At 34.7% G+C, this 26,151-nt stretch overlaps 1 protein-coding gene across 6 annotated transcripts in view; it reads left to right on the plus strand.

The window, feature by feature from the left end:
* NFIB (nuclear factor I B) overlaps positions 1-23,716 on the plus strand; it is a 233,444-nt gene extending 209,728 nt beyond the window's left edge. For 5 of the 6 annotated variants that reach the window (XM_060100738.1, XM_060100736.1, XM_060100737.1 and 2 more), the window contains 2 exons: positions 9,541-9,629; positions 23,031-23,716. In XM_060100738.1, coding sequence (XP_059956721.1) covers positions 9,541-9,629; positions 23,031-23,160 — 219 coding nt within the window. In that variant the 3' untranslated portion in view covers positions 23,161-23,716. The remainder of the gene's footprint in view (positions 1-9,540; positions 9,630-23,030) is intronic. The other variant, XM_060100740.1, reaches the window with a different exon arrangement.
* Positions 23,717-26,151: the final 2,435 nt, after the last annotated feature.

A 26,151-nucleotide genomic window follows, 5' to 3' on the forward strand; every position in this document is an offset into this window, starting at 1 on the left:
TGTCTATAATGAATCAGAAAGAGCTGGTATTAATGAGCTTGCTCTTCATTTATAATATAAGTTGTATGTGCAACTGAGTTTTTACAGATGTAGCGAGCCTGTGCAGGTACTCATGCCAGCTTCTTTTGTTCTAGACTTGTCCACCTAGTTTATGCTTATCATGCCTATCTGTGCCTCATGTGGAACTTTCAAATCCTGCCCAGTTGCAGGCCAAGGTGGCAGACTGCTTATATTAAAGGTCACCACATGCAGAGTTCAGAGAAAATCGTAAAGATGATAGCTTGTTCAAGATACTTGATGTTTTGCCAGGTTTAAAAAAAAGCAAAACAAAACAAAACAAGAGTGAGAGCTAACTAAAAACATCTGTACACAGTTATGAAAATACCAAATAATAATTAGTGGTTTTGCCAGCCATTGGCTTTTCAACATAATTTTCTGAAATGTTGCTTTTTTTCACCTCTAAAATTGCTATAATATGAAATGTGCTATAATTACTGTAATATGGTTCTATTTGACAAATGTATATGTTCCTTGTGTTTTTAAAAAACATATGCAGGATTCATAGGTTTAGAAACTTATTCTCTTACAAATCATTTCCCATATTTTCAGAAATATTCTTGTCATGAGACTTGCATTCTTAATGACATGTCTCTAGTTTTCAGTTAACTTTTAATTCATAGAATTGTGCCTCTGTTATTTAAACCTTTAGCCCAAACACATTTAGAATATTATAACCACTTTCATATATTTAGAAGCAATCTTCCCATCCTCCTGTCCTAACCTAAGGCAGCTTTAAGTTTTTTTTTTTGTTTTTTTTTTGTTTTTTTTTGCTGTACGCGGGCCTCTCACTGCTGTGGCCTCTCCCATTGCGGAGCACAGGCTCCGGACACACAGGGTCCGCGGCCATGGCTCGCGGGCCCAGCCGCTCCGCGGCATGTGGGATCTTCTGGGATCGGGGCACGAACCCGTGTCCCCTGCATCGGCAGGCGGACTCTCAACCACTGCGCCACCAGGGAAGCCCAACAGCTTTAAGTTTTTAATTTATAACTTATGACTGTCATTAGAGCCTCATGTAATTATGATCACAAAAATTGATCATATAAAAGTTATTTCTCCTTTCACATGTCGAAGGATAAATCAAGAAAACGTAACGAGCATCAGGAAAATACTAGTCTTAACGTAGATAGAGTTCTGAGCACATTTTAATTGAAAAAATATATATATATATATATGAGTTCTAGAACTACAAACTTTTTTCATCAAAGGCCACCACTTGTTATTTAAGTAGACAATGTCAAGTGAAGACCTCTTACAATACAAATATGATTAGATGGGTCAAATATGGTGCACATTTATGGAATATATAATGTGTATTGATCTTTGAAAGAAAAATGATATGTTTCATAATGAAAAATATAATGTTCAGTTTTAAGTGCCATACAGACAGATAATTTGTCCTCTGTATAATGAAAGAATTAGTGCTACTTTTTGAATTGAAGAAGCCCTATATGCCAATTCATACTAAGCTACAATTTGAGGCATGCAGAAAATGAGTGTATATGTGTATCATACTATACATGTATATTACTAAACTAAGGCTCTAGTTAAAAGCTTTCAATTACTTTAATCCTTTCAAATTTTAACAGAATCCTAGAGATGAAGTTTTATGTTTACTGTCCAGGAACAGAGGGACAGAAACAGTTTAAATGACTTCAGTAGAGTAAAGGTTATTCTTCCGTACAGCAGAAATGAGATAGATTTACTGTGTCCTTTCATTACTTTCCAAAGATTTAAAAGAGACCACTCTTCTAGCAGCAGGTTTTAAATGCATTTGGTTTAAAGTACTCAGTGATGAATGGAAAGAAAAATCAAGGGGTACATGAAATAAAGGTAATCAATCATTTTATATTAGCTAGGAGAAATTCAAAATTAGAAAGGCAATGGTTTTAGTCTGAGAGAGTTCTTTTAAACATTCCCCTTAGCTTTTAATATACATGACCCCTTAAGAATAAATATTGTCACCAGGTACATTCTTCAGTTTATTGGCGACTGCTTTATAAAGATTTATCCTTTTAGGTTATGAAAAGTATTGATGTGCATTGTTGAGTGCTATTTTTTTCTTAGAAAAGAACTTTAATATAGCCTACATAAATTAGAGATAACAATAAATTTAAAATTGTTGAATAATTTTGACTATCTTATAAATAATCTTTCCACACAATGACACTAAAGCAGAGCTTTCAGTATAATTATTTCTAACACACAAGGACACTGACTTCTTAAATTAAGATGGGAAATATTAAAATTAACCCTGTACTCCACTGGTAAGAGTAATACATTCATTTTGGCAAATCTGAATACTAAAAGCATACGCTTTTATAACCATTAACTTGGTATACATGCAGTTGTTACTAGTAATTATACATCACTGTGCTCCTTTTTATAATGGTTATTACTGTTCATTACTGGTTGCTAACTGCCTTGAAATATAGTTTTTCTGACACAGGAATTCCACTACCATTCTAAATGTGATATCTCATTTGAATTTGAAAAATAAAATCACATAATCTTGAAGAATATTTCAAAAAAGATTTCTTTAAAACAATTGATTATTTTCCATTAAAAAGAGTCCTCTAATTAGTCATAATAATCAGCTCATGCCAGCTGATCAGAACTTTAAAGTTTCCCTTTATCTCTTAACTCAATCTTGAGTGTTTTTCAAGGTCTGGAACTAGACTGACTTTGAGATGATTGGCTTATTTAATGCATTCACTATTGGCATGGGGGAAATCTTAAAATCAGAACTTCAATTGGAACTTCATTCTTTAACTTTTCTATTGGACGATGGTGTGGTGGCTTGAAGAACTTGTGGGTTTTTGGCAAACCGAACTCTTTAGTCTCTGCTGAGAAATGTCTTTTTATGATTTGGAACTTTTTCAGAAGTGTCAAGGACCTCCTCTCTGGCTTAACTTCACAGAAGTTTAGTAAAATGCGGTGTTTCCTTTCCTCCTTATACTTCCTGAACACACTGTGCACATTCATTATGATAGGCAATGAAGAAACCACACTTCCTAAATTTCATCTCCCCAAGAATATGGGAATTATATAGCAGAGTATTGGGTATTGCTTAGAAAATACAGAAATTTTTGTATAATCCAGTCTAACAATTTTAGTATAAATGGCAAATATGAGACAGCTTACTTGAGTTAGCACCAATTTCATATCTAATCAGCCTCATAATGAATTTGCTAAATTGCAGGCCTTCTTTCTTTGTAGTCATAGAAAGTTTGGTAATATAAAAAGGTCTGGTTAATTTGATCACCGTTATACTCGAGTGTAAGGCCATAATAAAAGTATAAATCCTTACTGTTATACATCAGTACAACGTATTTAAAAAAAAACCCTATTGCAAGTTGGAAAAAAAGTTTGTAGCTAAGAAGCTTTTTGTTTGGAAATAAAAGATTACTATTCGAAGTAATTCGATTACTATTCAAATCAATTACTATTGATTACTATTCAAATACTATTACTATTTGAGTGTCGTGTAGGCAAGGATAATGATCCAGATCTTAGGTGTTTCCCCTTGGGCAGAGTTTTGAGGGAAACTAGATGGTCCCCATGCTTGTTTTTCTGAAACTCATTGAGTTGGGCTAAGGTACATATTAACCTTTGATATAGATTTGAGCTTTGAGATGGAGCAAATGGGAGGTCACTTTTGCCTTCCCTGAGACAACAAAGTCAAATCAGCTCTAGTTTATAAGATACGAGGCTTATTTTCATAATCTCAAAATTATAATCTCCTGACTATATATGCTACTTATTATTAGAGCTAATGAATCAATGGGCTGATCAACTCAAGTCCTTGCATTACTTCTCACAGTTGCATGGATTTTACTGGTGCCCGGGCTTCTGCATGTTACATCTCTTGCATGATTGTATGATGCTCTTATTTTAATTTCAATCACTGGGCTACTTTCCATGAAAATGTTTTCAACACTTTTCTTGATAAAATTTGAAACTAGAATTTGAAAGGACTTCTCATGACACTAAAAATTTCTGTTACACCCAATGGCCTTTTTAAGATGTTGCCTCTGTACGATTTTATTTTTGTTTATCTAAGATATTCATTGAAATCCCTTTATAATATTTGTCCTGACAAATGGCAAAGCCAAAGCTAGGTACATTAAAACCACTGGCAAGGTAGTCTTTTATTAAAGGCAAGCAATTGAAAGGCCACAAGTAGACTATCAACAAACTTTTCAATAAAGTCAGGAAGCAGGCTATCAACACTTGGGCTGTTCTTATTGTGTCTGTTATCATAATTGACAGCTTGACGTAAAACCCTATCACATGACTTCTGGGTAGGTATGTAAATGGATAAGAGGTCACCTTTCACATATGCTAGCTGGAAAGGAAACACATTTAAAGGAAGTTTCACTCAAAATAATGGCTATGCAAATGTTTAGCTTTTTGGCTAGTTCTTAAAATTAAAAAACAAAGTCTGTCTTTTATCATCCATTCATTCACTTACTTTTATTGGGTATCAAAGGCTAATATCCAGATAAATTATTCTAGATAACATAAAAATAAAATTGTTTACTGTAACCTTAAATTTCAGTCAATGCAATCACAAGGGAGACAATTTTCTTTTCTGAAATTTTTAACTTCAGAAGATCTAAGCAGAATCAGGGAAATAAAGGAAATTACGAAGAGTTATAATTATAGACATTTTAGCCTTAAATATTCTTGAGCTGCACATGAAGAGTAGGCTAGGAAAAGAATAATGACAGGCAAACTTGTGTCCTGGGAGAGAAACAGGGATTAAGAGTCAGGAGGTGTGGTTTTAGTGACATGACAGGACATGTCTAACCTTGGACAGGCCTTTAAACCTTTCTGTCCTGTTCTTATCTTGGAAAGAAAAATGAAGAGGTTGAACTACATGATCTCCAAGTTCCCCTGAAATCTTAAATTTTACAGATGAAAGTAACCTCCATTTAAAAATTAAAAAATCCTTTTCATTTTCTAGTTCTTATAATTTATGGTCAGTAGTTTTTATTTAGTTCATGAACTATGCATACCCATTTAACTTAATCCTACCGTGTTTATTAAATATCAAGAAGCACGGTTTTCAGAAATTGATATTAGATGTAACTTTAAGGTACCAGGATGACCTTGAATATATTTTTCATTTTTATATGTTTACACGCTCCACCTGTATCACAATTTTATCTTGACCATTTTGTTTGTTCAGTAAAGCTACATCCTTTTCATTCAGAGGCCATTTTATTTGCTCTCTGGTAGGTGATTAATAAAATAAAAATCAACTAATCTAAGAGTTAAGAGGAAAATATGAATCCCAAAGGATTAATCTTTTTAATCACCCCACCCCCAAAAGCACCCCCACCCCCAAAAAATCTTTTTCTCTGGGGGCTATCTGGAGAAATGAAGAAAACTAAAAGAACATAAAACACACCTTTCAAGATATTCCCTTGAGGGTCCCTGTAAGCTTAAAAAAAAGAAAAGCAAAAAGATAAATTTACCTGTGTTGATTATTCTGTTTACAGTTTAATGGTTTATTGGTTCAAGGGAAAGCTGTTGTCATCATAAGGGACTGTTAGTACTCTTTGCTGAGTCCAGCAAAGTAGAACATTTTCTTACCTTCTTTCTTTTGTTCCCAAAGCTAATTGTGAGGCATTTAACAAAAGCCCGTGTTAATAACAATGGAGGGCCCTCATGTGAATAAACAAACTCTTATTCTGAAATCACAGGCAATGTTGATTCTAACTGCATGAATATTTGAGTGTGGTGTAGGCAAGGATAATGATCCAGATCTTAGGTGTTTCCCCTTGGGCAGATTTTTGAGGGAAACTAGATGGTCCCCATGCTTGTTTTTCTGAAACTCATTGAGTTGGGCTCAGAACAAGGTTCTCATTCCAGAGATTTTAGGGACATCATCTTAAGAATATATGCAGTGAAAACTTTACCTTCACTTCTTTCTTAGTTTGGGTTTTTTCAACCCCATCCCTTCACTCATAGCTTTTTTGAAGGAGAATCTTAAACTTCCTTACCTCACGTTCTGTTTGCTTTTGTAAATCTGGGCATAATTGTTTTAATACAAAATTTACCTTAATTTTCTAGACAATCTTATTTTATGTTTGTGGATGCATATAAATTAAAGAATTAAAATTATTTATATGTGTGCATTTCTGTGAGGATGTGCATATGATCAGATCTGTCAAAGAGTCTGTATTGTTACAAATGTACGAGTTGCTACAAACACACAACTTTAACAAACTAAATTTCTAAACTACTTTGCCCCTGGTGTTTTAAACTTGATTACTATAGGGGGAAAAAGTATCTCCCTATTTTTTGAGGAAAAATACTTGGAAAAATCACTAGGGCGTTATTGAAGCTTTGCAGAAAATTTTTATGTTAATGAAAGGCATGTATTTATGTACCACTTAAAATTAAAGATTTAAAATTTAATTTAAAAAAAGAATTGATAGCTAAATTACATAACACCTACCCTCTCACAGGACAGAAATTGAGGAATCACTACCCTAAACTTAAATAAGATTATCACCTATTATTTTAAACGTTTAAAGTCTAAAGTAAAATCCATTTTGGTTAGGATTTCTGAATTATACTAATACCAAGAATATTTAACATGTTCCAAAAAGAAGCTTAAATACACTTAACCTTTCATCACCTGAGAATCTGTCCAAAATTTGCTGAGTCAGGACTATCCTATTCAAACAAGATTCTTAGGAATTGATTTTATTAGGCATTAGTATCATGGAAATTTTCAGTGAATATACAGTTTCTTTTTCTTTTTTTTTTTTTTTTTTTGCTGTACTCGGGCTTCTCACTGTTGTGGTCTCTCCCGTTGTGGAGCACAGGCTCCGGACGCGCAGGCTCAGCGGCCATGGCTCACGGGCCCAGCCGCTCCGCGGCATGTGGGATCTTCCCAGACCGGGGCACGAACCCGTGTCCCCTGCATAGGCAGGCGGACTCTCAACCACTGCGCCACCAGGGAAGCCCTACAGTTTCTATTTTAATTGTTTATTGTTTCCCCTGTCCACACGATCACCTTTAAAATTTTGCTTAATCAAGAGGTTAATTATTAATTCAAAGGCTCTTGATCAAGTAACCTGGTTAAGTAAGTTATAACGTATAAGCAGGTATAAGTACTTCTCAGAAACTTTTGGAAATGTTGATAATGCCAGTCCACAATCTAAATAGCTAAATAAATTTAAATTTTATTTTGTATTTTCAGTAACTGAAAGGAAATGACTTCAATACTAATTGATATCCTGCCCATTTCTTTGGCATGTAGATTATTAAATATACTCAGTGATCATTTTTTGTGTATTTAAGCATAATTATCTGTTTGGGAGAAGATATTTTGATCATATGTACCTTAAGTATGGTTGAAAATGTCAGGTTTCATCCCTTTGAGACTACTGTTACAAAAGAAAAGTCCAAAAGTATGTTGATTTTAAGTGTTCAACGGGTGGCTAAAGACAGCCCACTTGACATTTTGGAGGGATGATTAACAAAGAAACAAACAAAAAATTAGCAACATGAACAACAAAAAACTAACTGATTTACATATGCATTCTTCCAAGGAGACAATAGTGTCCCCAGTTGTCTGGGAGACAACAAGCCAATCAGTGAGTGATATTTAGGTCACCTGGCTTTGTGAAAATAGCTTCTCTTTATGAAAATTTCTCCAATATAACCTGAGAGGCTCCTAGAGACTAACCTGAAATTAATTAGTAGCAGAATTAACATGTGCTCTGCCTAGAGCTCTGCTCTATGCCTCCCTTCTTCAGAATGTTTACTTGACTCAAAACTAGGACTAGAGCAGAATCTATGAGTGGTCCTTAGGTAATCTTTATACGAAGCCAAGCTTCTTGAACTGTTTTTAGATTGTTTTCATAGTATTGCTTGAAAAGAATATACTTTGAAGGAGACAACTGACTACTGTTACTGAAGAAATAATTTTTCAAGTTGCCCCATGACATTGCATTTCTGATTAGATGCTCCTTTTTGAGCACTTTTTAAAAATCTTGCCATAAAATTTTCTCCTTTATGCAAGCATTAAGGTCCATTTTAAGAATATTTTTCATTCTAATTTAATTTCTTTACTGATTTATGTCTTATTTATGGCATATATTCTAAGCAAAATCTACATATCTTTCAATCTATCTATCTGTCTACATTAAGGGAATTTTTTCAGCTTTTTAATTAGTTAATTAATTTTCAGTTCTTTAATTTATAAAATTACTTTTACCTGAAATATCAGTGTAATTAAAATACATGTTTGGGGAATTTTAGGTGGTGTTTTTGGAGCCTCATAGATCTGTAGAAAAATGAGCAAAACCAAATATTCTGAAACTCCAGAATCACTGTTACCTAGAGTGTATAGAAACTAGAGTCTAAAAGGAAAAGATTCTTAATAGCCAATTTTTTTTTTTAGCCATAACGTTATCAGAAAGGATTAAAATAACTTATCATGAGTTTAAAGGGACTTTGGCTCCAATCATCATCTTCCAGAAATGCTTACTGAAAAGCAGCAAACAAGGTTTAGTGGACTGCTTTGAATAAGTCATCTTTTCAATGCAAGATTCAGTTAATTTACAGCATAGCTCTCTACAGATTAAAAACCATGATTTTCTAGTGTGTTTTTTCCCCCCAAAGCCAGATAAGTTTACTTTCTTAAGGATAAAAATAAGCAATATATCTTTTCAATAAATCTGCTAGCACTGTAGGGCAGCTGTTAACCAAACAGAGCTGGATAGGGTTACTGGAACAACCTCTGAAGGGCAGAGCTGATGATTTGGAGATCTGGGAAGAATTCGTTTCAGCTTGTATTCAGCGCATTCCTCACTCTATTCAGATGTGGTAAAGTATTTCCAATGCCATTACTCTGAGTTTAAAATAAAAGTAGAAACTCTTATCAACTCTGTCTGAAAAAAAATAAGCCACTTTGAATAAAACAAAATTAGTAAACATCTAAAGCTGAATCCCTTGATGCTTCTAAACATAAGTTAGGGAGGATGTTTATAAGGTGGGACCCTTCTCTAAACTGCATGTCTTCTGTGTTTTGCAAACTGCATGCTTAAAAGTTATTGATTATTTTACTCAGTGCAGATTATTTGGTATGTTACGTATTTTTAAAAGCTTTTTAAATTTTTTTTTCTAAAATATATCTCTCTGTTGAACATTAACGTTTGCTTTTATTTCAGCACATTTTGTACTCTAATTAATGTCTAATTGTTATGTTCTAAGCACTCATTTCTCTTGTATGCTTTAATTAATAGAGAAGCATATTGCAATAGCTTTTCCTGAAAAACAGTCTAGAAATTTTGCTTTTCAGAGTAAGGTTTTCTTTTGCTCTTTTTTTTTTTTTTTAAGTTGCCTCTTGGGAAAGTAAGGTTAATGCCATGTACAGTACTAGTTTGCATGTGTTCATTTAAATACTAAAAACTGTAGTACTGCTCGATCCATATCTGACTGCTAGGTTTCAATTGACAGCTGAGGATTTGTGACTGGACCATGAATCAAAACGGCAGGCATTTATACCCCAGTACCAGTGAGGATACATTGGGAATTACTTGGCAAAGGTAACATTTTAATTATTTCCAACCCTACACTTACACCTAAAATTACATGAGCTATAGTGTTTGTTTCTAACCAGCTTTACAGAAAGTATATATATGTTAAATTTTTAGTTGTTTTGGCTATATCATCCTTCTCTCCCTACCCTCTTCCTTTATTTCTCATTTAGATGCAACTTCAAATTAATTGGAGATTAGAGCATATGCTAATTGGTGACTGGAATTCCTAAGTGCTGTCAAATGTTGTAAACGATTTATAATACTGCGGGGGAGATGGGGAGGAGGGGATTTGACACTTAGATTTTAGGACCTGAAAAATGAAATCACAGTTTTAGGGAAGATTTTTTTTCATCTGTCTGAGGAAAAAACATGGGGTTTTCATATTATAGATTCTTCTCATTTCAGTTCTTTTTCTTTACTGTTAACCTTAAGCCATTTTACTCTTCATTTACTCCCCTCTCAGAGGGAAAAAGCTAACTAAAATAAAAATTTCAGATTAGTCAATTTAACTGTTATTAACAACACTCATGAATTTTGGAGTGGGGGGATTGCTGGAATCAATAGCTAGAGAAGGAATTTTGTTTAAGTCAAGTTTTAACTTCTGTTTCTACATTGATGTGAATCACTGAGAGCTGACTTTATTTGGTTGGCTGAGAAAATCATTCTAAAACTTCATTTTCGAAACTAGTTTTGATATTGTCTCATGTACGGGTTTTAGAAAGTAAGTAGTGCTAATTCAGCTTCTTATGAATTATTTCAATAAAGAATAAATTGTGTCAAACTGACAAATTACATGATTAAAATTCATGGTATAATCTTATGTAATGAGATAAAAATTTACAGAAGAGAGTGAGGTAATCCCATAAGGAGTTCAACAAAAGTAGAGCCAACATAATTTTCCAACTGTGTTATGATTGTCATCCTTTCTTTACTAAGCATCCCTGTGTTAAAAGTACATACTTGGGTATCAGTTGTAAAAGTGCTGCCCATCTCCATATGCTTCACAGAAACTGCTGAAGAGTAGAGTTTCAAAGAATGAAATTAATGAAATGCCCACTTTTTTCTCAGGTAAAAATTAAGAAAATTAGTTGGATTCTGTTTTAAAAGCTTGTTGACTTTTTATTAATTCACTACCTGAAATGAATACCATATGACTTTTCCTCTTTTTAAAGATTAGTATAACATCCTCTTTAAAATGTGTACATTTTTACCTATTTTGATTTTTTTCCATGAAGCTTATATTATTCCTCCATTTGGAAAAAATACAATATATACTTACAAAAAAGAAGATAAACTCAATGAAAGAAGATAAACTATTTATTTAAATAGTCTTTATTAGTAAGTATTTTAAAATTTAATTTGATTCGACTTGATAACACAATGTTTGGATCTAATTTTATTTATCCTTATATTCCATGCTCTGTTGGTTGGCCAAATGGCCCATTTCTACATACAAGCCTTAACATATTTAGAAAAAATTGTGAGTCAGATGGAAAGAACTTGTGTTTTTAAATGTGGCTATAGCTGTGTGAACTTCCAAATCTGTGGATTACTGATTGACATTTACTTATCTAAAATTGGGTAGTATTGCTAACGTACATTAAAGCGAAATAAGGATATAAATTACTGAAGACTTAAACTATAACTGTACCTAGTTCGTAGTGATGTTTCAACTCAAAAATTGTTATCCCCAAAAGGATAAGGTGAGTGGACAGTGAATCACCACAGAACACAGGTATTGGAGTGAATTAATATGACGACTAAACTCAGTTCTTAGGAGAGCATTGTCATCTTACAAATCACCTTCTTGGTGAAAAAGTGGTGTGGTCATCAGTTTCAGGTCATAATCAGAAAAAAAAAATTGGAATTCATGTAGTTAAGATTTCTTTTATTTTCTCTCAAAAATATTTTTTTTGGATTAGCAGATCATGATATGTAGAATGGCCTTAGTGCTTCAAAAAGCTTGACGAAGGTAGCTTTTGGTTTGTTTCTTCCCTTTTTATCATGATTCAGAGGGCACATAATTGACAACGGCAGGCATCACGTTCATACATTCAACAGGTATTTATTGAATCTCTGTGGTGGGCAGTCCCAGATACACTGTGACTGATACAGACCCTCACCGTTCTTAAAATCCAAGTATCATACAGTTCAGAGTAAATGTGCTCAAATGCGACAGGAATTTGCTTTGCTTTGTTATACTTATCAAAAATAGGCACACGTGGAGTCCATATTTGATCATAAAATAGGTCATGTCTGTGGCATAACATATTCATAATTTATTCATGGTTTATAGTGTGTGTCTTATAGTTATTTATGAAACTCAATAGTTTTCTTTTTCCTAGAAAAGATATTGAAAAAAGAAATCACAAATGTCTGTAACACTACTACTTTTAAGGCAGATAACAGACATCTAAAATCTTCAGGGCACTGCTACAACTTTAGAATGATCTGAATAAATTAAAAATACATGAGAAATGTCTATCTATTCAACCAGAGGATTAAATCATTTGCCTTTGTCCTAATGGAATAAAGAAAATATCACGTTATTTTTGTTGTGGTTGTTGCTTTTTGTTTTGAACAAAAGGCAATCCCCGGAGACTTTGTAGTGGCAAAGGACAAAGCAAAGAAGGTGTTTTGGTTTTGCTTTGTTTGGATTGTTGTTTGCTGCCGTTACCTTCTTCGTATAATCACTTGTCCATGGTCACCCCCTTTTCTGCTTTGTGCCCATCCTTCTGTAGAGGTGTTTCCATGTCAAAGCAGCTCCTTCTTCAGGGCTGAAAATGGCAGTGCTGAGGGAGCTGCGTGTGTATAATCAAAACTGGAAGACTTCCTCCATCCTCCTCCCTCTCCACGCGTCCCCCACCCACAATGTATAAACATTCTCTTCGGAACCAAAGCTGACTCCGTTGGAAAGTTTTCACAGACTTATTAAGTTGCAACCCTGAAGGTGTTCTGTTGTTTTGACCTTAGAATTTTGTGAGCCATTTGTGTGTGTGTGTGTGTGTGTGTGTGTGTGTGTGTGTGTGTGTGTGTGTGTGTTGCTTGCGTCTTGAAAATGTGAATTTTTTTCTAACCCAAAGGTCAGGTACTGCAGTCAACCCAGAGTGAAATCCCTTGGTGGAGGGCTTGCTTCTGCTTGAGGCTGGAGGGGCTCAGCTCTTAGCCGAGTAATAGGTGATGATGAGTTGCTTATGTTGTTCATAAGGGTACTGTTGTGTCTGTGCTTTGTCCTCTGATGTGGACAAATTACACTGTTACATATGTGAGTTATGTGGGTATAAACAAATACAGCAGTTAACTCCCTAACTGGCTTTCTTTCTTGAAACTATAGCCAGAACATAGCTTGTACTAGCAAATATGAAAGAGCAATATAATTGAATGAACAAGAAAGCCAAAGGACAATCCAAGAATAACATAAACAGAAGTTATTTAAAAACGTTGGAGGTAGTGCTTTATGCAAAAGAGAAACTGGATTTATTGTTTCATTCCCTCTTCTCCCTCTTCAACCCTTTCAAGAAAAGGCAAAGCCACAAGTGAGTGGCTGTATGTGTCTGATGGCTTCTATAAACATAGCAGCAGCCTTCAGATGGCTAAAATAAACATGTGTGTGTTACTGAAGGATATGTTTACACAAACCATTTGCTCAGCCTCTGAAATAATGAATAAATGAAGATTTTACTGAAATAATTGGAGGGATTTTTGTGTTTCTGCTGATGCCATAATTGAATGGCACCGAAGAGACTTTTATCAGCTATTTTCCATGTTACATGTGTTAGCAGTTCCTTTCTATGAGTTGAATACTTCATTCTGTAGTTACTTTACACATGTTTTTGTAAGAAATTGTCGTTTATTACTGCAATTCTAGAGAGTTGCTTGATTTCCCAGGAGAAATTTAGCAGCCAGTAAAGATTATTTGGATCTGGTTGGTCAGGAGAAGGAGGGCAAAAAAGGAAGGAGTAATAGCATTCATTTCATACATCTAAGCCTGTTTGCATAACCCTGTCCTCAACCATGTACCATTTTCACTGCTTTGTCCGTAAAATTTTCTTTGTAAAATATATGTCCTCAACGACTCAAGAATGAATATTTAAACAAAATAATTTTCAATATTGTGGTGCAAACTATGTTTGTATGTAAATATATGTATATGTGTATATGCATACTGTGTATGCATAATGGTGTATGTATGTACATGCATATACACATGTGCATATGTGTGTATACATGTGGCACATGTATGATAAAGGTAATATGTAATTAAAGGGCTTTACGTAATGCTAATAGTTAACTTGTATTTCAACATTATACCTAGACCATCCCTACAAATTCACTAGGTTAGCATTTCCTGCTTTCAGTTTATTATCTTGACACATAACTACAGTACAACAGCTGGGTTGTTCCTGGAGTTCCTGGGGGGAGTTTTATTCTCAGAGTGCTGAATTTCCTTTTCAGCTGTCAGCTCTAAAGTGTGTTCAAAATGTTCAACTTTTTACACACCATTCTGGGCCCCTAGAACCACTCTGGGACTATGATAGAAATGCTGATAAGGTAGATGAATGGAAGAATCCCGTTCAAGGAGGGGAGTTGCAAAAGCCAAAACTGCACATGACCATTGTTTGGGAACCAGGGCTGCTAAGTAGTGTTGTTCTTTGTACTTGGATATTCTATTTAAAAGAATTACTTCATTTTCGTAAAAATTATTTGCACCTGTTATGAAATCAAAAATTTAAGTGTGATCGTTCTTAAAAATGATCTTGATCTGGTGTTTACACACACGCAGTATCTGTAATCTGGCTGTTGAAAAATACATTGGGATTTGTTGCAGTTTTGCCTAACTTTCTCCGTTTGTAAAGAAAGATTTGCACAACACAGCGTTTCCTTTTTATCTAGGAAACTCTTCAGAAGACTTCCTAAGAAATTAATTGTATTCCAGCCAGACTTGCATGCTGCCATCCCACAGGAAATGGGTCAGCAATCCATTAAGATGCCATTAGATAATCTAATTTGGAGCTTAATCTCTAAATTAACCATGCTCCATACTTGAAGCATACTTGAGAGAAAGAAAAAAAGTTTACGTTTGAATCGATAGGGGAGCCGAAGCGTGAAGAAGGCTGTTTGTTTTTTCTGTAGCCGTGGTCACGTCTCAAGCCGTCTGGTAACCAGGAGAAACCAGACATGATGTAATTCCAGATTGAACTTGAACTTCAGGGACTTAGGATAGGGGAACAATGGACCATAGGAATCAATAATGTCCATTTTCCACATGATTATGTTTGGAGCTTTAAGTTAACCTTTATGGGAGAAGCAGCAGGATCTGCAGTGTGACCAAAATGGGATGACCCAGAGACAAGATGTTAGAGGAAAGAAAACAACTTTTTCCGCGATATTTTCTGAGCAGCGCTGCAGATTCCAGCAGGATTAGAAAAGTTCCCGCTCTGCAGTAAACCAGTGGCCTGTTCAGAGCACTCTTTGTTCGCTTAGGTAGGACAAACTTAATCTTACGTTTCCTGTCAGATGATTTTTGGCTGTACTGCGGGAGAAGGAGGAACATGATGCCGAAAATTCCCAAATGTAAACCTTGCTGATTAACCCTTTGCAGTGAAAGAAGTATATTAAACACCTCCTTGATTTGAAGATGTTTCATGGAAAGTACCATATTTACATATGTATTAGTTCCCTGAGAAATCAGCTCTGTCAGTGGCCAACGCACCCTTTAGTAACTTACTTTTTTGATTCTCATGTTTGCTAGTGCTGCTAGGAGGTATATAGTGAACTTTCAGTCATATTTACTGAGATAACAAAGCATATGAATGAGTAAACATGATAATAAACGTAATAACAAATTACAAAAGGAGAAAAAGTTCAAGAAATTGAAGAACACAAATTTTGAATATTCAGAAATTGCAGACAGCTACAATTATTCTCTCCTTTGTTAATTTTTGTTTTATGAGAAGGAAGGTTTTTTTGCACATGTGAACAGAGTAGCAGGCATAACATAAAAACATGTTCAGTGCCTTAATCATTTTGATTTTATGCTTAGGAATTCTGAGACAAAAAAGTTCCGTCCTTTAGAGGTGAAATTGTGCAAATAACACTGATTTTTGCTTTTCAATGAAAATTATTTGGGAAAGAATCACATTTTGCTTTTGTAGAAAACTTACATTTCTATTTAATTTGGTATGCCTTGGGTGATTTTCTCTAGTGAAAGGCACTATTTGGAAGCACTATTTTTGTAGGGAATTTTATCTGCTGTTGAAGACTCACATATGCTAATAAGGGGAGCTGTAGCACTTGTAACAATAGCACTGAAAAGGAGCCCGGGGATAGAAAGGAATACAGACTAGAGAAAGAGGATGGAAATCCACACGTAGGATTCTCCGCTGTCGTGCAGTCTGTGGGAGGAGATCAAATCACTGCTTTGAGCCTCATAATTCTATATTTTTAATGGGCTAAAACCTCCCACAGCTACATAGCTTGTTAGATACATATGCATCTGTGTACTGTAATTTATTTACAATTAGGCATCTTCATAGTAAATCTCTATCTTCCATTTTCAGTTCTAAAACATGAAAAATATGGAACACAGTTTTTAGGGTTTTTTAAAAAAAAATTTGGCCTGTTTAGGGGAAGAGTATTTTTCCTACTTATGTCTAAAGTAAACATTTTAAGGAAATAAGTTTTTATTACTTTCAAGTATATAGATTGCCTTGTTGAAGGGTCTTCTAGGATTTTGTAAGGGCTGTTTACTAAAAGAGTACAGACATTATAATGTATGCATTAGGTAATTAGCTGCAGTGGCCCCATACATAAGGGCTCTTCTTGCCCTGTGCTTTTCATTGGATGACATTTTTCACCAGCATATGCCATTATTTTATTTAGAAAATGCTAGTACTCACACAGTAAAGTTAACACGCAATCCAGCATGCCCTGATAACAAAACCCACCTGAAACAACTGAATATAAATTAATGAGCTTTGGTGGCCTACCGAGTTGATATGTTATTTTCAAAATCGTTGGTCCCCAAGGAGTAGCAATAAAGCAGGCTATTTACCTACTTAGTTAAGAAACAGATATGTTTCTCTTTGATTACTATGAAGTGCTGTTGCTTGCAGTTAGAATAATTCCATCGAGACACCTGCAGTTTATGATATTTGGTGTTTCTCAGAGAGCCCACAAGAGTACTTTGCACTTAGGTAAGAGCCGGCCAGGGAGCTTTCCAATACAGATTATTACAAATAGTAATAATCATTAGAAATCATCTTGCATGCAAATAGGATCATTCCGATGGCAATAATGATACTTAAAAATGGGGGAAATAAATTGAAGAAACCCAAGACCTGTGTAAAGCACTTTCACTTCTAGTCTAGCTGCATCAGAAATGAAACACAACAAGCAAGTTACTGACATACAGCCACATCTGTATGTACATCAAAAAAGGTAAATATAGCCTTCAGCTGAAAAGAATTTGGAATTGGATAAATAAAATACAGGTATTTGTGTTGAAATTTGGACTCGAAAGTTATATTCTTTGGGAATTTCAGTGTGCCTAAATGATTTGGACCTCAATTCATAGAATCTCTTGTATAATTCAAGGATAATATGAATTCTTGCTTAGTAATATAAGTAGTGTGTTTCACAGAAGAGGGAGATTAGGTGAAGTGTAGTGGGTAAGAATGTAGGTTTTAGAACCACACTGCTAGATTTCAAATCCTGGCTTCTACAATCTAACAGCAGCAGGGGTTGAGCAAGACACAACTTCCCAGCTTCAGTTTCCTCATCTGTAAAGTCAGAATAATAATGGTACTTTTCTCATAAGTGTATTATGAGGATTGAAAGCTTTAAAGTAGGTTTAGCACGTAGATCAGTGTCTGGCAAATGCACACACTAGGTAAGTGCTAACAACTAGTATATTTAATAAGTACCATTTTCTTTGTTCTAATACATTAATGAATTCTTAGATATATTCTTTTATATATAATAATTTATGTAATAATTCCTAAATATATGGGTACTTAAATACTACCCATATATTCCTTCCCCTGGTCTGATGGAGCATTTTTTCATAAGACACAGTCTGCAGCATTTGTGTTATATTGAAATAAGCTGCCAGTCCAAATGCACACATCCAGGACAGCATGGTTTCTAACTTAATACTTCATTAGCCTGCCCTTGATTGGTTTTTCCAGGTAGATTTTAGCTATTAACAGGGAAAATTGTTTATTGTGCATTTTGGGAGAGATACTAATACCTGTGTGTTAATATTATAGTAACAAAATTAGAAATGTTTAGCCAAGGAAATAATAAACTTTCCTTCTTGGGGGTATTTGAAATAGGTGCAGTGGAATTAAGGGCAAATCCTGCTTTTAAATTAAGGTATTTATTTGATTTATTTTCCATGCTTTCTGGGCCATTGCTTATTTTTATTGCTATCTATAAGTAATGTGGCTACTGGTACAGTTGAGGTATGTATGAATATATACAATTCTTGGTGCTTCATTCCCGTAATATTTTTTTAAGCTTCTTAAAAGAGTACTTACTATCTTTAAAGCAAATATAGTAGTCTTATGATTAAATCAGTATGTAAAATCTGAATGGGTGATATGATTATTCCCCTGAAAAGTATTAGTACACTGGATACTTTGACATTTCATAAAATGTTTGACAAATGGGTTGCCCAACCCATTATCAGATGCACACAGACTAGTATTAAATGAATTTTGCCATTCTTAAATTAGCTTTTATTTCAGGACGAATAGTTGAAGGAAGCCTTTGACTTTGGTTCTTTACTAAACTTATGACTCCATATATGTTTATTTGGTACGCCATGGTTCTTGCGTGGGTACCAAGTTAAAAGCTAAGGACCCAACCCTTTTTGGTCTAGAATACACAGTCACAGAATGCGTAATTTTTATAAAGCACAACCAAGTCAAATGTTGACTTGTCCAGAGGAGTTTTCTCACTTTCTTTCTTTGAGAGGTACAGAGTCTCTTTACTCCTTGTAGATGCAAAGAGTAGCCATTTTATCCAATTTGTCCCAGATAAGAAATATATAAATAGTGTATCATTTTTAAAAAGAAGAAGGAGGTATCTTCTTCCTCCTTAATCCTCACCATAACGTCGGTCTCAACTAGCTTTGTTTTCAAAGGAGATAGATATATCAAATTTCAGATTTGCTAGATCACACAGACCAATCACATATTCTGTGCACAAATCTGCTGCAGCACTAGCCAGCTGTGTGGGGCATGGGAAATTCATTGTCTCCTGAAGCAAATACATTTTGCCTTCAGAAAACTCTGTTCAAAAGTTCTTTTGAATGTTTGGTCAGTGTCTAACTTCCCAGGGAAGCAGTATAATAGTTAAATGGCCATGGGGATCAGAACTGATTCATATCTGAGATCTAGGTGGGTAACCTTGGAGGAGTTTAAGCCTCAACTTTCTCATCTGTGAAAAGGAGATAATGATGGCAATTTCAAGAGTTCACTGAGAAAATTAAGTGACATAGCATATGTAAAACACCCAAGATAGTACCTTGTTCATAGTAGGCCCTCAGCATGGTATCTTCTGGAAGTTTCTGCCATTAGCTAATTCTGTCTACCTGAATCATATGGAACAAGTCTATGTTTCTTTTCAACTCAACTATCGTGTCTTCCCTGTTTCCATTTAATGTTCCTCAAATGACATGATTTGGTGAGTTTCTTCACCAAAGAAATGCCATAGAGTTTGTTTCTCTTGAAGAACGATGCCTAGAAGAAACACAATGCTTCTGAGATAGTCTGATCAGTATAAAATGAAGCCGTACCATCACCTACCATTAATGTGTCTTAAGGTCAAAATAATTTGTTTGTTTGCTTCTTTCCTTTGGTGGGGGGGGGGCAGCCACATCATACATTTGATCAGAATCATATGAAAATATGATCCATGATATCAGATGTATTAATTTTTCCTGTAATTTTTTTTAACTTTATTTTATTTTTAATGAAATATCTCATTATATACTTAGAGCGTACATAGAGTAGAAGTCACTAAGGTGAATTCTGCTTTGTGTTAAAGTATTGTCAAAATATTTGGGGCTTTTTTTTGTGCCTGATTTTCCACGAAGTACTTGTATTCTTTTCTCTTTTTACTAGTATGGCAGGTATATATTTTTTAGAGATGTGCTTTCAGTCATGCTCATCTTCTGTTTGCCTTAAAAAAAAAAAGTGATTTGGCAATGGAAAGTGTAATGAAGACCAAGTAAATGAGTGCTTGAAGATATATTGCTGAAGTAGCTTAATTTGACTTTGAATATTTTCAAATCTTTCAATTGATAGACTCTCATCTCTTAATAGACAGAGACAGATTATTGGATTGAACATAAGGTTATCCATATAATTTTCATTCTATTAGAAATTAAAATGATTAAGCATTTTACATGTAACTAGTTGTACATGTACATAAATATGAAAGTGTGTTTATTTTATCCATGCTGGCAATCATTGACATTGACTTATGTAGAGAGAGTTGATATGTAAAAAGCACTGTTAAATTTTTACCTGAAAAACGATGAGATTTGAGGCACTGTCTTTTGGAAATTAAATGATCTAAGTTATTTTGTTTGGTTAAACATTTTTCTTTGCACTGTTATCATAATCTTTGAATTAATTTTACCAGATTTTTTTCAATGGGACTACCAAAAAGCTCTAAAAAATGTCTGTGCCTTACAGTTCTGTATTTAACCTCCACATTGGCAATAAGAGACTTGTAAACTCATATATGGGGTCTGCATAGTGTTAATGTCTGAGATTTACTTCCCCCCAAAGGTTCATAAACAGTATTGACAAATATATCACACACTGCAATTTTGACGTGGTCATAATGTAGCATGGGAGGTTTGAAAGGTTTAAATAAACATCTAAATTGAATTTGTTAGCTCTTCTGCAGCAAGAGTCCTGTTAGTCACTAGCATCTATGTATTTTTATCAAGGATTTTCCATAGACTAACAATCCATGTCTCTTCTAAAGAACTGAGTAAGAAAACTATTGCAAAATAAACCCTGAATTCCTGTCTTTTCTGCCGTTAATCAGTAGACTTCTCCATTTAAGGAGTCACATCTATTTTCAAGCATTAAAATACACTTTATTTTCCTAAAATATGCAGTTTCTAAATGACTTCCTAGAGCCCATTTAATTTGGGACTCGTTAATTTTGCAAAGTTATTTACTTGTCGTTGACTTTTTACTGTCAAGGATTATCAATTTGAGCTAGTCTTTTTGTTTTTCATACATGCTTCCTGCTTTAGGTTAAAAATAATGGAGATCCATTTTTGTCATTTATTTGTTGAGAAATAATTAGCATCAGCTATGGGCAGCAATAAGGATTGATAAGATAAGGTCATTTTCTTTAGAGATCTTACCTTTCAGTAAGTAAGATAATCATAGATACAGATAATTATGATATGAGGTAGTGCTATAGTACTACTATGTAATCAAGTGCAGTAGAGGACAGTGGAGGGAAAATGTTTCATGATGCATCATGTAACACTCTTCCCAATCAGTGGCCCAATCAGTGGTGCAAAATGAAGAAATAATTGTTGAAGACGTGTGTGGGAAGAGAGAAATATGTGAAAACAGTTAAGTCTCTTAGAAAAGGTTTCAATAACAACTTTTTATTCTATAGAATTGTGATTTTTTTATCCTATAATGACATATCTTTTTATTTGATTTTTTTGTTTCAAGTATTATATGATTTTTCCTGCATAGTTAATTTTTGTTAATGCTAAACATCTCTAATTTTAAGTTCAGAGATGCCTATTTTCTTATTATAGGGGGCCAAATTGCAATGTACTCATGAAATTATGTGATTATGAGCAACACTTTTAAAAAATATATAGTTGGGTGTGATTTGGAATATTTAATTGATTTGCCTGTTAATCCAAAAATTTACTGAGCACCTACCATGTACCAGGTACTATATTAGATGGAGAACAGAAAGAGAAATGGACCTTGTTATTATGGATCTCATGCTCTAATCACAAAATCCCTTGAGCATAAAAGGTCATTGTGAATATTTTTCTGTTAAAATATTAACTCAGAAATATGTACCTAGACTCTTTATTTGTTTAAAAGTGTCATGAGAGTAAAAAGTTACATATCAAGTTCTTTTTTTTTTTTAATCCAAGATTTTTCTTTTTTGGGGGGTGGAGGGAGTAGGTAGGAAAATTGTTCCTTCAAGGTAATATTCCATAAAGGTTTTTGTACCTTTGGAATTTAAATATGAAAAAATGAGGGTGTCTAGCTTGATAGCTACCATAGTAGAATCCATCTCACGGAGCCATCTCATGGCTCCAAAAGTAAAGAAAAGGATATAAATTAAATTTAAAGGATAAATTAAATTTAAAACATTGAAGTTGTATTTCCATGCCAGATGATGACAAAACTGGGTATGGAATTGTCAGTTGGATGTTTTCTTGTTTCATGATTATTTATGCAGCTGTTACTTAGCTGACATTAGTTCCTAGTTGAATGTTGAAACAAATAATGCATCTGATTAGGTATACCCAGAATGTATGTTATGGGGTTGTTTTGTGATGTGTAGGTGTCGTGTTATTTTCCTCTGTATGATACTTGTTTAATGAGAGATTATGCCAGTAGCAATTAGAGAACTGTTTTTTGAACTGTTTTTGTTTTATACAGCCCCAAATACAGTATCGGTGAAATTAGAGTTGGTTGGAGAGGGGCAAGCCTCTCCTCTGCTTACTCCCTTCCTGTGGGGCTTCTCCCAGGCCGCTCTCCAGACTCCCAAACTCAGAGCAGCTGGGATGTGGAGACATGACTGATGCGGAGGGACAGGGGATGCCCTGGCTTCTGGTGTCAGCTTCCAACTACACATTATGCACTGGCCTTCCGCAAAATGTATTTTCTCTTATTGTGAAGGGAAAAAAAAATCTCTTTCATTATGGCTTTCAATTTTATTCAACCGATAGGCAGGTGAAAAATTGAAATACATCACAATTGCTGGTGAATTAAAACAAGATCAGAATATTGCTTGCAAAGTATGTTGGCACTGTTGTAGATTTGCTCTTTTCTTTCTCTTTTTTTTTGACAAAAAATCATATTATATTTACATCAAAGTAGACCAAGTATTTTAGGAAGAGTATCCTCAATCAGAGTTTAATAACTATGGATGAGTCTTACTCGAGTTTTTTTCACAATTAGTCTTACCATCCGTGAAAGAAATAGACCATGTAGCTTATATACGTATAATGTTTATAATTTAGCACATGTATCTCATATTAAACTGCAATTTGGAAAAAAGTTATTGTAGTAATTTGATGCCTATGGAATTTATATTTCTAATATTGTTATAGAGTAACGTTGTATTTTTTCTTTTTCTCTTCCCTCCCTCCTGCCCCTCTCCTGCCAACAGTCCTGGTACCTGGGCTAGCTTGGTTCCTTTCCAAGTATCAAATAGGACACCCATCCTACCGGCAAATGTCCAAAATTACGGTTTGAACATAATCGGAGAACCTTTCCTTCAAGCAGAAACAAGCAACTGAGGGAAAAATGAAATACAGCACTAGTTTAAGAAATTTAAAAAAAAAAAAGGAAAAGAGAAGACTGGACAAAACAAAACAAACAAAAAGGGAGAAAGGAAAGAAACTGAAGAAAGAAGATAATAGACCAGCAATCGCAGCACTTACAATCACTAATTCCCTTAAGGTTGAAACTGTAATGACATAAAAAGGGTCGATGATATTTCACTGATGGTAGATCGCAGCCCCTGCAAAGTAGCCTTTGTTACATGAAGTCCGCTGGGAAATAGATGTTCTGTCTCTATGACAATATATTTTAACTGACTTTCTAGATGCCTTAATATTTGCATGATAAGCTAGTTTTATTGGTTTAGTATTCTTGTTGTTTACGCATGGAATCACTATTCCTGGTTATCTCACCAACGAAGGCTAGGAGGCGGCATCAGAAGTGCTGGGTGACAGAGCCATGAGCCAGCCATTTTATAAGCACTCTGATTTCTAAAAGTTAAAAAAAATATATATGAAATCTCTGTAGCCTTTAGTTATCAGTACAGATTTATTAAATTTTGGCCCTTAACCCAGCCTTTTCCAGTGTGTAACCCAGTTTGAAATCTTAAAAAAAAAGAAAAAAAGAAAAAAAGAAAAAAAAAAAAGAAAAAGAAAAAAGGAAAAAAAAAACAGTTTGAACACAAAGGCTCTATGGAAGAAATGCCTCTATGTAGGTGAAGTGTTATCTCTGCATGCAACAGTAAAAATTAATATAATAGTTTCCCCACAAAAGAAACACTTAACAGAGGCAAGTGCAATTTATAAATTTATATCTAAAGGGGAATCATGATTATAAGTCCTTCAGCCCTTGGACTCTAAATTGAGGGGATTAAAAAGAATTTAAAATAATTTTGAACGAATTTATTTTCCCCTCAGTTTTTGAGGGCAGTAAAAAGGCATTAAATCAAGACAAATCATGTGCTTGAGGAAAAAAAAATTAATGAAAACACAGCACTTATGTTGGTTTAGCTGCAGCCTCCTTGGAGGTAGAATTTATTTATTTAAAATTACTGGTTGCATCAAGAACCCATAGGGTGTACAAAAGGTTCTATAAAATCTGCATTCTAGAGACAAAGAGGCAGGCAAATCCATGTCACAAGGGTAAAGCTTACAGTTTACAAACTGGGAACGCCAGGGTGTAAGATATAAAAATGCACTCTTGAGAAAACAAATGTAATCAGGGTGCTGAATACTTGCATGGTGCTTTCAGACATTAGCCTTGTTCAACAAATTTCTTGTATTGACAGATCTGTGGTGTGCATGGGCAGACACATTTTTGCCTCTATGTCTCTTAAAATTTTAATTAAAAATACTCTTTCCAGTAATCCTAATTTGCACGAAGATATAATGTCCACATTACGTGCCTTGCCTTGAAATCTAAAAAACAAAAAACAAAAAAACACAAAAAAGTGACATCACTACACTTGTTTTGCTGCATTTATTATCATTTTAAATCTTTACCATTTTTATGACAAAATATTTTGTACTCCAGACGAAGAAAAATGTGTGACATCATGGATTTTTTAGACAGTTATACCTTTATCTCACATTTATAAAGCATATCATGGCTGTGTATAGTTGCCGCTTAAAAATTGTAATCGACCAGCAATATTTTCAGTATTTTGGTGTTTTTTCTATTAACCTTTCATGTTTTTCATCTTCCAATTAATATTTGGGGGGGGAGGGATTTCAAATTTATACGAATTATGCAATACCAAGTTTTGCCTATGTAGGTAGTGCTTTTAGCTGTATTGGTTATTATAGGTAAGTACACAGATTTAAAAAAAAAATAATGTATGCTTTTTGTTTGTTTGTTTGTTTTAATTGACCAAAGTGGGTACTGCTATTTTTGCAGTGTGATGAGGTCCTTTTGTGTACTGAGAGATGGACAGGGGATTTTTTTTAATATACATATATATATATTCTGGGGTGGGTGGGAGGATTTTTAACACTTTACAGTGTAGCTGTGAAGCAGTGCACCCTGAGATGGGCCTGGGCTGCACAGCGACTGTTCTGCCTACTGTGAGAAACTTCAACTTCACAGGTTTCCCTCTCAAACTCCCCACCTGGGGTGCAAGCGGAACTCCTTTCTGCTTTTCATAGCAACAGAGTAAGAGCAAGCAGACACAACCAATTCACCTGGAGGCAGACTTGGCTTAAAACAAACGGTCTTATCTTTTTTAGGGGGGGGGTCGTTTTTCTTGAAAGTTCCGGATCCACAGTGGAGAGTGAGCCTGTCTCATAGTTAGCAAAGATAGTCGTTGAAAAGTACATCTAGCAGATGTTTCAACTTTGGGGCTTTAACACCTGAGCATACTTTCTCCTCTAAAATATGCCATCCTGCTGGAGGGGGTGCTCCCGCATCCCTTCCCCACCACTTTCCTTCCCCGTTTCTTCATTTCATGAATGTTAGTCTGTGATTTACCTGTGACTCACTACTTCAAACGGATGGTAGTGCGCTTGGAAAATTTTTTTAGTATCCAAGAGATTGAACAGAGGGCTATTATTACATGTATTCGGACTTCTAGATTAAAATCAAAGTTCAATTTTTAAAGAACAAAAATAATAAGTCTTGTTAAGTTTTCTTTTTACCTGCCCTTTTTAAACAGAGAACCATATTCGAAGGGAAATAGAGAATTTTTAGAAATGAATTTTCCTGTGGATGAATTAAGCCATTAGATGCTGATGGGATTTTTTTAAAGGGATGGCACCTCAAGTATATATATTGGATTTAATTTCCCCGGAGGGCTAGAGGGTGAATGGAGGCTGGTTCTACTTTACTCTGCCCCACTGCCCGCCCCCCGCCCCAGTCCCATTGAGGGAATTCATTACTAGGGGGAAAATCTTTTAGAATTAGTGACACATGGTGGGCTGTCCTGAGGAGCCCCCGACCCCCTTCCCCCAGGCCATGGCCTAATAAAATAAACTGTCTATTGTTCTCACAGCATATCATTTAATAATGAATAC

This window comes from Mesoplodon densirostris, chromosome 6 (genome assembly GCF_025265405.1).
Source record: "Mesoplodon densirostris isolate mMesDen1 chromosome 6, mMesDen1 primary haplotype, whole genome shotgun sequence".
In the NCBI taxonomy this organism is placed as follows: Eukaryota; Metazoa; Chordata; class Mammalia; order Artiodactyla; family Ziphiidae; genus Mesoplodon; species Mesoplodon densirostris.